General features: G+C 45.1%; 1 protein-coding gene across 4 annotated transcripts in view; it reads right to left on the minus strand.

The window, feature by feature from the left end:
• GALNT13 (polypeptide N-acetylgalactosaminyltransferase 13) overlaps positions 1-11,396 on the minus strand; it is an 80,439-nt gene that overhangs the window by 12,934 nt on the left and 56,109 nt on the right. For all 4 annotated transcript variants that reach the window (XM_042877797.1, XM_042877796.1, XM_042877795.1 and 1 more), the window contains exons 10-11: positions 2,555-2,694; positions 523-621 (exon numbers count right to left, since the gene is read on the minus strand). In XM_042877797.1, coding sequence (XP_042733731.1) covers positions 523-621; positions 2,555-2,694 — 239 coding nt within the window. The remainder of the gene's footprint in view (positions 1-522; positions 622-2,554; positions 2,695-11,396) is intronic.

Here is an 11,396-nt window from a genome sequence, read left to right on the forward strand (position 1 = left end):
CAAAACGATAACCCTTCCATCTCCTAAGTCAAATCAACAATGAGAGAGAAGTCTGGGATTACTGTGATGACCTCTGAAAGGAAAGTGGAAGATTTTGCCCTGAGGTCCTTCATCTTCTCTTATTTGTTTGTAGCAGATGTGACACTGGAGAAAGTCACTCGTGAAAAAATAGCTTTATCACAGAATCAGAATCACAGAATGGTTGGGTTGGAAGGGACCTCAAGGATCACGAAGCTCCAACCCCCTGCTACACGCAGTGCCACCAACCTCCACATTTAACACCAGACCAGGCTGCCCAGGGCCCCATCCAACCTGGCCTTGAACACCTCCAGGGACAGGGCAGAGTGTGCATACCTTAAAGCTCAAAATCTCCGTTTAGAACCTTTATTACTACATTTACCGATTGCTGCAGGTTTTTTTTGCAGCGATCCAACACGTCTGCTGCAGTGAGCCAATTCTCACCAGGTTTTCCAGATCACCATTTGGCCTGTGAGACATCTACCTCCTTACTGTCATTCCTACCTGGTTCCCTCCCATGCCATGGCAGTTGAAGATGCCCACTTTCTCGTTTTCCTTGCGGCCCATGTTGTCCAAACACTGGTTGGTGTCAACGTTCCTGATCTGAAGAAAGAAAAAGATGAAACGTGCCTTAGAACAGTATGCCTGTAATGTCATGTTTGTGCAGAGAAAAATTACACCATGTATTTTCTCCTGCAGCCTACAGCTATCTATGCATTCAGCTACAGCAATGTGTTTTAACTTGCAATTTGCAAATGTCACACTCCCTAGAGCATTCCCATCACCACAGAAACACCAATACTTTTCAGCAGATGTTCCCTCAGAACCCACTCTATGCAGAGCAGACAAATGCATTGACCACTTCTGCTGACTCAAACCATCCCTCTGCCATCTTTGCACAACACAGCTGTGCTACCCAGCATTACAGACACGCTGTCAGCAGTACAATGCACTACAAGACCACTTCCAGTGGTGCTCAGCTCATGCATCTGTCAGAAAAGACCACCAGACCCAGAAGCAATGTGGAGCACCTGAGTGACAGCAAGGTGTTGCTCCTCCAAATGCTTCTGGGCTGCATTGAACCCACAGAACAGCAGAGCACAGCACAGGGATGAGCAGCAAGCTGGGGTGAGCTCTGGGAATATTTCCAGCCCTGACCACAGGGAAATGGGAACGTGGCCTAAGCACCATTTTTATTCAGAGAAAAATGCTTGTTTCACGTCCTTCTGTGATTTTCCCCAACTCATTATCATGAAAAGCTCCATTCAAGCCTTTTTGTCTCACATCACCTTTTTGCAGAATAGAGTTGCAAGTGTTTCTAAGAGAAAGGCAGTCCCTGGGTTCCTTCAATCAGAGGACTAAAATGAAAAGTGACTCCAAAGCTCATCTGCGATGTTTATGTCTCAGCTTTACAAAACAATCCTTGCCTTGCCTTTGCTTTGTATTCAAATGATCAAAATGCAAAAAGGAATATTCAGCATTCACCACACTGCCAACAGCTTATGCACTTTCTGACGCCTGTTTCTGTTTACCCAGGAAATAATCCAATGCAGCATCCACCTATCAGTTCTATTCTAACTGAAGGAAAAAATCAGCTGCAAATAAAATCCCAGTGACTGCCAGGACCTGCCTGTGAAGGCCCAGCTCTGGTGCTCTCCCACCTGCCCGCTGCTGCTGCTGGTGGAACTCAGGCTTCAGGCACAGTCAGCAGCCGTGACACTCAGGCACAGGTTCTAATTCATAGGTACCAAATTCCTGTTTCCCTAGAAATTGAGGCACTGTTGTTAAAAATGAGGTGTTTTAATAACTATTGTATGACTTCCTCGTACTTTTATTTTCTGGTCTGACAATATCGCACAAAACACCCTCATTTGACACTTGTTAGATGAGTTCTTTGCTTGCTGTAAAACCATGTTACACTTTATTCAGTCGTAGTTAAACCTGAAGCCCTACAGTGGCTTTTATTTTCCACTCCAATGGCAAGTTTCAATAGCAAATTGCTTTCCCAGCTGCAATAAAGCCATTTGCGCCTTTGATTGCTATTCCAACAGTACCTTTAAATCAAAGCATTCAAGAGCTTTCCAAAGTCAGCTGAGATACAACTCAATAGAAGCCTTTTAACAGCAAATTATCTGAGTTTTAAAGAGCCTTCCACACTCAGTGGTACTTGAACCACAGGGTTATGAGGGATGGTGGTGACACAGTGCTGGGCAGCAGGCTGACTACACTGTGGAGCACAGTTCATTAGAAACAGGGGCAGAGGGAGAAACGAAAACAACCCTACTGTGCTCCACATGATAAACAATGCTGCAGAGTTTTTTTTTCAAATGCTGTGTATTATTGAATCATTTTCACACATCAGTCACAAACCCCCCCTTTTTTTTCGACGCGGGGCTCCGTTTCAAAGACAAATCCCTAATGGTGAATGCTTTCTCAACAGCAACAGCCACGTTAAAAAGGCTTAGTGCAAATATCACCCGCTCAAAGCAAGAGGGAAAGACGTGAGGATGGAGTGAGGCAAGGAAGTGCAGCGTACCTCTCCCAGTGAGTAGTAGCGCCGCGGGATCTGCGAGTCGGGGTAGATGTTCTCCAGGTACCACGAGAAGGGTTTGCACTTCAGGGCTTCCCTCAGCGCTTTCCTGGCCGACACATCGCCGTAATCCACCTTCACAACACCTGAAATCGTTTCATTAAGAGAAACAGAGGGTCAAAGAGCAGTTGTCACAAAGGAAGACATCACCAACTGGCCAATTCCCTCCCACCCGAGCCCAGCTGCTGACACTGCTACACCACAGCTATCTACCAACACTAAGTGACTCCTTCAGCAAAATGGAACCCTTGATATAAGTGCCTTTTCTTCTTTTCTGATGATTTACCAGTTCAGATAGGTGGGGCCACTGAATTCCTCCATTACTTCATACCTTCAAACGTTCATTTAAAAATTGAGTACCAAAGTCCAATTGCACAGAATCCAAGGATTTCTGACTGAATAACGATGAATCCCAGTTCCCTCTTTGAAAAAGGTGATGTAGCAGTAAGTTACCGTGATACTGGCAGAAAGGAAACCACCTCCATCGCACAGCACTGAATGGGAAATGGGCCATAAATAGAAAATACGGATCACAACGGGAAAAAATGCAGATGAAAATTCAATGAGAGAGGAAATCAGCCAGAAATCCCTCCGGGACAGAAGAAGAGATGATGCTCTGAAGCCAAGAGCTTGGCATGTCACACATTTGTGTGCTGACCTATCTAGCTGTGGAGCCCCTGCTCAGTGCAGGGCAGCTGACTACATGACCTTCACAGCTCCCTTCCAACTTTTGAACTTATTACATAGGTGAACCCCCAAGGACGCCCCATCCTAACACACAAGGTGATATCCATTCCTAATGAAATCCAGCACTGGGAAACTACTCATTCCTACTGCCAAAAATTGAACCCTTATCCATGCTCCCAAATACCTACCAGCTGTCTTTGACAAATTGGTTCTATGTACCATCATGCAATTGTAGGATGCAACGTAACTCTAAATAATTAACTAAAATATGGGATACCCAACCAATTAGTGCCACTGGTTAAATCAGCACTGGTTGATCAGCATTGTGCCACCAAAACCTGTGAAGAAATGGAATGTGTTTGCCTGGTGCCAAGAAACTCAGAGGCATTTAGGCAGGTTTAGGCACACAGGCACTGGGCCCTATGTTTAATGATGCTCAGCAGCAAGGCTTGGAGGCCTGGCTGCTCTTGGGGTGCCCACCACAGCCTTACCCTCAGACCCAGGGATCCCACAGAAGGAGCAAAGCCCCAAGCCCTGCAGCAGGAACACCAACAGGATCAGCAGAACACCTTGCAAATCAAGTCTCTTTCCTTCCTCTGTGTATTCCCACATATTGAGACTGGGTCAGCACACCTTGGATATTTTCCCCCATACAGACACAGAGGTGCATTTTCAGTCTGACTGTTTTTGAGGTGACTGGAGCCACAGAAACATTAAGGCTGGAGGAGACCTTTCAGATCCCCAACCTCACCCACCCCCCCATGCCCACATCCCTCAGTGTCACATCCCCACAGCTCTGGGACACCCCAGGGATGGTGACCCCCCACTCCCTGTGCAGCTGCCACTCACTGCCTGACTGCTCTTTGGAGAAGGAATTGCTCCTGGTACCTACCTGACCCTCCCCCAGCACAACCTAAGGCCATTCACTCTCATCCTATCACTAAATAATCAATGGGACTCAGAAGAAACAAAGAAACAAAATAACAGTTAGTGACTAATAAGCCTTCTTGCATTCCACTAAGAAAATGGAAGTGAAATGTCCTTGAATGCAAAAAAACAAGATGAAACATCACAGGAAGGCAAAGAAAGGGCTGTGTGCAAAGGCAAATGTCCCAGGGAAAAAGGCAGATGATAATAACAGAGCAGCAGATGCGCTGCCAGTGGAACAAATTGAATAGCTGCAGAATTGCATTACACCTGCATTTTTTCTAATGGGCACGTCCTGGAAATTGGTATACAAGGACACGGCTTCAGAATTGGCTAAATGTACCATTTCTGTGTAAGAAGATATTTATTCACGATGATAAAGATGAAAACTATTCACTGGAGTGTAAGATGAAGTTGCAGAGCTGGGAATGACTGCCTTTATGCAAAGATAACCCTGAGAAAACGTACTCCAAATTTGGTTTCTGCCATCATTTGCTCCTTGAGAAGTCAAAGAGGAAGGTGTCCCATGGTACACTGGTGCATTCCCAACCTGAGCAATTGTATGATTCTATGATTCAGAGGGAGAAAAGTGGGAGCAGAGCAGCACGTGGGCAGCATGGCTGACTGCTCCCAACCTGATCTAAATGTCCCCAGTGTCCCCAGACGATCAAAAAAGTCCATAAGGAGGTTTGAGGGCCACCAGGAGGGACGTCACCAATGGTCATCCAATGTTGAAGGTCACTCAATAGGTCAAGAAACCATTTATAAGGCCAGGAAATAATGGGAGCGTCCCAATATGAAGCCAAAAGAGGACCATGGTTGAGGCCAGCAGGAGGGACAAGGGACAGTGTTGAGGGACACCCAACAGCCTCTGCTTCCCAGGCTTCTGAGAGCCCCATTCCAAAGGTAACACATGATCATGCACAATTCCAAAGCCCAGGGAGCTCCACTTTACATCTCCATCAAAAGTAGATGCATTAACTGCTTAATGAGCGCGCTTCCTAATTAGCTAAAACATCAACAAAGTTGGCAGTGGGACTCCTTGGAATCCTATTTACGCCGCCACAAAAGGATGTGTAACAATAAAGCACATCTGAAGGGGTCTCACATCACTGCAGAACTGATGCAAGAGAAATGTATGCAGCATAACAGAAAATACATTTTGGAATGAAGATTCTAAGCTCTGCATGGGAAAACGTCACCATTTGGGGAAAACACATTTCAGGTGTCCACCACAAAAGATATTATTCATCAAGAGAATGAGTCAATATTGCCAAGACCTCCACAAGCACAGCCTCTTCTGTTGAAAAAGACTTTAAATTACATTTTGCCCCATAAACACACTTGCAATGTTATTTATGTGTGGATATTGTAGAGAGAAAAGCAGAGGCCTACTGAGGTTGAATCCTATATCACCAGGTTGGTCCTGACAGTAAAACAAGCAGAGGATCAGTTCTACCACAACAGTCATCTTCTATGAGTTTCATTCTGAACATCCACACGAGCCCATGAAGTAAGATGCTTTCCCAATGGAGAGCAATAACATTAGGGATGAACAAACAAGCCAGCCTCCCTCCTCCACACATTCCCACCATGTTTTATATGCCTTGGCACTTCAATATTGGGCACAATCCACACCACTGACGAGCGCATTGTTTTCTCATTCTGCTTTTATCACATGAAAGGTAATAAAGCAAAGGCTCCTTCTGCTCTTCCCCACCAGCTGAAAAGCTTGCTGAAGAGTGAAAATGTTTACCGAGAGCTCTTACTTGCAAGATTGATACAGTCATTATCAACCTAATTATATAATTACACTCGACAGGAGGATTGCACATCATCTGCTGAGTAAACACAAGCACTTATCTTGCAACCCGAAATTAAAACTTTAAGTGCTATATTTAAATCCTCAAAAATGTTTTAAACAAGGTGCCTGAAAAACAGTGGAACTCTGCATTTTAGCCTTGCTTGAGCAGCCTGGCTGGTGCAGGAGAACTGACCCCGAGCTGATGAGTGAGGCCACAGACATGTGGCTTAGTGATGCAGTGGGCATACAGAGAACCAAATGAGGATGGGCATGAGCTTTTCAGCTGACTCTGCAAAAGCAGGCTGTTCTGAGCTGTAATTATTTCCGTGCAGTGATTAGCTACAGTATTTTAATATGCACAGATTGACAAAGCTGCCTGTATTTGGAAATGCACAGACCGAGTGGAATGAGATATGCTGGAAGAGCCAGAGAAATAAGTGAATTATGCTGCTGGAAATGCCACACCAGGTAAGTGGAGCAAGCTGAGAAGGGAAGGGTGTGCAAATCCACCCAGACAGACACATAAATATTTAGGTGTCTCAGAATAATAAACTAAGATGCATATTTTGCAAATGATAAAGATGTTGGCATTAGCAAAGCACTACCTGGAGCATAATGCTGTGCTACTGGTGTACATCAATTACACTGAAAACAATGCCCAGCAGTGAAAATAACAGAAAAATGACTGCTAAATAGACTAACAGTGAGGAGCTACTATTAAGCAATTAGTTTTTTCATTAGTGGAGCCAAGGAAAGATAAGACACAGAGCATGAGTGAACTGTTGCAAAGGAAAGCACAGCAGTGGGACAGAGTGGGACATACTTTGCCCCAAGGGGATGAGGTCGACCATCCCAATTTTGGGTACTCTGCATTGCAAAGGAGCTTGGAAAGAGGTTTTCTTTGCATTTGGAACACTGCAAGGACCTACTGACTTACCACAAGTGAAACATGCCTAAGAGCACCACTAACATCAATGTGGGCCATACACACAGAGCAGCTCTGCTGTTTTCAGAATGACTTAATGTATTTTTTTCTTCTCTAAGAAAGGGATTTCCTTTAATCCCATTTGAAGCGTGCCCAGTGTTTCTGACATTCTCTAGACTCTCCTGAGTTACTGGGCAGGGTAAAATTCAAAGCTCCTTGTCAAACACTGCATTGCATTGGTTTGAAGTTGAGGGAGGGCAGATGGAGGTTAGATGTCAGGGGGAAGTTCTTTGCTATGAGAGCAATGAGGTGCTGGAACAGCTGCCCAGAGAGGCTGTGATGCCCCATCCATCCCTGGAGGTGTTCAAGGCCAGGTTGGATGGGGCCCTGGGCAGCCTGGGCTGGCATTAAATATGGAGGTTGGTGGTCCTGTGTGTGGCAGGGGGGTTGGAAATTCAAGATCCTTGAGGTCCCTTCCAACCCAACCATTCTGTGATTGCCACCAAATCCAAATGGTAAGCACTCCTTACTGCAGTTACATTCTGTGACCCCACTGACAGCTACAGACCCACGCCAGCCTCACCAAACAGCTCCTTCAGGGTCCACTCAGAAACAAGGTCCGCTCAGGACAGAAAGCAAAACCAGTGCCTCAGAACCAGCAGGGAGCACAGACAGCTTCCAGCAAGCAATCCCTAACTTGATTAATGAAGACTTTCACCTCCAACTATAATTGCGAGGTGTGCGCCCTAATTATGCTGAGAGAGACTGAAGGCAATGCTGCTGTGAGCAGCCCGGGTTCCTCTCAGGACATCATCTGAGACACAGAGTGAAGCAGGGCCCAGAGGAGAGCGGGGAAGATGAGTGTTGCTGATAGATAACAGCTTCAGAGACCTAATTACTGAAATGCATCTTGCTTTGTTCTCCAACAGAATTATCTGGAGATCTGTACGTTTCACATTAACAACCTGAAGGAGATACGTGCCAGACAGAAGGATAAAAAAAAAGGAGTTCAGTGATACTAGGAACGATTTCTGACATTTTGCAATGTCCTATAAACAAATCAATTATTTCCTATGGATTTTTGTTAAGATTTTTTTGTTGCCGTTAAAATATTAACTTCTATCAATCTTTCTAGAACACGTAAGCACCTTTCTCCTTCCTTTGCTTCTGAATCCCACAGAGCACTGTAATGGCATTTTACTTGGCAGTTTACATAGCATATCCTTAAATAACTGCCCACAACAGGAATAGCACCGGGCATTGGGGCTGGAATTAAACAAACCTGGTCCTGTCAACACCACTGTTATCACTGACCTGCTTTCACTCTTCCACATTAATACAGTGTTGTAGGTTCTCCATTCAAACCTGCTGCAAATAGGCAAACATGTAGCTGTGTGCAGAAGAGAGATGATGCTCAGCAGCATTCAATTCTGCCAGTTTGTGCTCACTTTGGAAGCAAAAGGCAGCTTTCTTCACAGAAAGAGGAGTCTCAATCTAACAATACACAGAGTAAATGCATTAGTATTTTAACCTGACTTTTCTTGTTAGAAGAAACAGCCTCACTGAGAACTGGGAGTTGGACTGGATGATCCTTATGTGTGCCTTCCAAATCAGGATATTCTATGCCTCTACAAAACCTGTGAGGAAAACCAAAGGATTTTATCATGCATTGGCTCTACTTTCACACCTACAAGTGTGAATTGCCAGCAATGCAGCAAGCGCTGCCAGCAGCTGCAGTGCCCAAGTGGGATGTGTGTCCCCCAGGCACACTTAGCAGTGAGGAACACGCAGACACTGAGGTGATGACAAAGTCCAGCTCAGCAGGTGGAATGGAAGCTGAAACGCTGAGGGATTTTTTTCATTTTCTGGCTTGCTGCTTTCCATTATTTCCAATGGAGAGAGCACTTTTCGAGCCACCTCGGCACCCTACAGGCATAAAAGAAAGGGCAAAGCACTGTGCCAGCCCTGGGGAAATGCTGCTGGGGAAACTGATGGTGAAATGTCCTTCTCGGTGTGAGGAGGACAGCGGTGCCTTCTCCAACTGCCCTCTTCCCCAGGCAATGACTGCAGAAAGCAGCACTAGCAATGCACGTGTCCTGCTGGATGACAGGCTGCTGAAAAACGGTTTGTTAAAGATAGCCTTGCATTTATAGCTGTGCTTGGGAGCCTAAATTAAAATGGCCCGCGGCAAGAACTGGGCTTTTCAATGGAAGAAGGGATGTCTCTTCCCTTCCAATGCAGCTGATGAAATGCTGGCTAGGAAGCCTAGGATTGGACATCCAAGCTAAAAAATATTGCTGACAAACACTGCCTGCTGAAACCCTGGGAACTGTAAAGGTATTTTCCAAAGTGACTGCAGAAACTCTTCGCCAATGTAACAGAAAATAACCTGTTATTCCTGTCCAAGATACATGTTGTAATGGAGAAACTTCAGGACACATCTTCATCTGTGCACAGCAGATGTGGTTCAGCACAGAGCTTCACGATGGCTGCTGTCCCCAGAAATGCCAGCTATGTGTCCAGACCTTCTAACCAGGCACTTTCTCCTCAGCTGAGCAGTGAAATAAAGGCAACTTCAGACGATGAGCCAGCACTGTTCCCTGCTCCCCAACCCAGGGAGCACCCCTTGGGCACTACAGCAAAAGACTGCTTGGCCAAGCAATGCCTGCAGTGCTCCAGAGGAACCAGTAGCTGGGAGGACTGCTGCCTTCACTCACACCCCCCAGTGTGCTCTCATATCCACTTACACAACAAAATCCCAACCCAAAGAACACGTTGAGCTACTGCACTGGAGCACTGATACATCAAACCAAAGAAGCAGACCGGGAGAAGTCAGGAGCAGAGGGGATTGCTCCAGTTTTACAGATGTTGCCTAGAAATAGTTCAGCCTGCCACAGGTAGGCTCATATCAGACTTATTATTTCATGTCCTTTTTATTGTAACTGCTAACGCCCAAACCTAACCTTCTGTCCAGTGCTGAATTCCCCATTCAACTCAGAATACTGTGGTGAGAATGCATTAAAAAGTCAAGGAGGACCAGGGCAGTCCTGCTGTAATTAAATGGACTGCTGATTAGAAGACCCTAAAACCAAAGAAATGAAGGGAAGGAAAAAGAAAACACTTTTTCTTTAAAAAAAATAAACTACACAGCATGAACTCCTCTTGAAACTCAAATTCTTAAATTATTCTCCCATATGCATCATTATTCTAGTCACATTTACATGTATTTTACTAAAATCTCATTTTAAATGTACTGTATTTTAAATAGCCCTTAGTTAGGTATTTTTGGAGCTGCAGCTTAGCTAAAGGCATTAAAGAAGCAAACTCCTCATCAGCCCAGCAAAGGCTGCTGCCCTGGCAGAAGACAGAGTGCACAGTGCCAGCCCCAAAGTGGAATGAATGGGCAGCATCTGCATGTCTTGTACTCACTAGCAAATGCACACTTTGAGGGTCAACTATTAAAAAAGCATTTACAGTTCAAGAAAAATGCAACAGGAATTTGGTATTATGGGACTGCACAAAAGCTGAACTTAACAAAGGAGGTCTGCACAAAAGTACGGCTTATCTGATGGGAGAACCTCAGGACTTGAACTCTACTGCATCTTATATCGGCTTTGAGTTCACTTTTGTGCCATCACAGACATCCATTTCTCAGTGGGATTTTTTGTGTTGGCATTTTTCCCTCCTCTTACAGGAGCACAGAAACCTATTACATTCATAACAGCCAAATTTTCCATCGCACACTGTATTCCTTCACTTTCAATTGGGTAGATGTAATTATCAGTTATAAAGGGACACAGTCCTGCCTATTTCACACAGCTCACTTCCCATATTTAAGAGGATTCTGCTGGTAGTGCTGCTTTTCACTCACATTATGTGAACTCTCTGCATGCTGCTAAATCCAGAAGGAGGAACATCCACAGGGCACTTCCCTACAGTTTGTGTGAGACCCCCTGTTTTTTGGCTCAAAGCTTGCTTCCTGAGGTATTTCTTGTGATAAGACTCTAACTGATTTATTGAGGAGGCAAGTGATGGGTGCTACAGTGTGACAATCAACATCACTTTGTGGACATTTGTAAGCACCTTTCTTCAGAGCTGCTTGCCTCTGGAACAGAACACTCAGGAGTGTTTACTGGCGGAAGATCTGGCCTGTGACTAAATAGCTCCAGCCTGGTATGGGAAAACTGGGCAATGATACCATTGTGTGAAAAACAGAATGCAGGTGGGCATCCCTGCTCCCTCTTATTTGCTGGCAAGGCCTGGAAGATGGGAACAAAGGAGTTTCTACTGAGACCCCAGAGCCAGAAGCTACCACTCCAAGGAGAGCTGACTCAACCACTTTGGATTTGAGCTGTCACTCCAAAGAGAGCTGACTCAACTACTTTGGACTTGTAAATAATTTGGTACTACCACTGAAAAGTTTTGTCATCAATGGAACAATGCCC

The sequence above is a fragment of the Lagopus leucura genome, unplaced genomic scaffold, assembly GCF_019238085.1.
Source record: "Lagopus leucura isolate 7727_CA_CO unplaced genomic scaffold, USGS_WTPT01 Super-Scaffold_100019, whole genome shotgun sequence".
In the NCBI taxonomy this organism is placed as follows: Eukaryota; Metazoa; Chordata; class Aves; order Galliformes; family Phasianidae; genus Lagopus; species Lagopus leucura.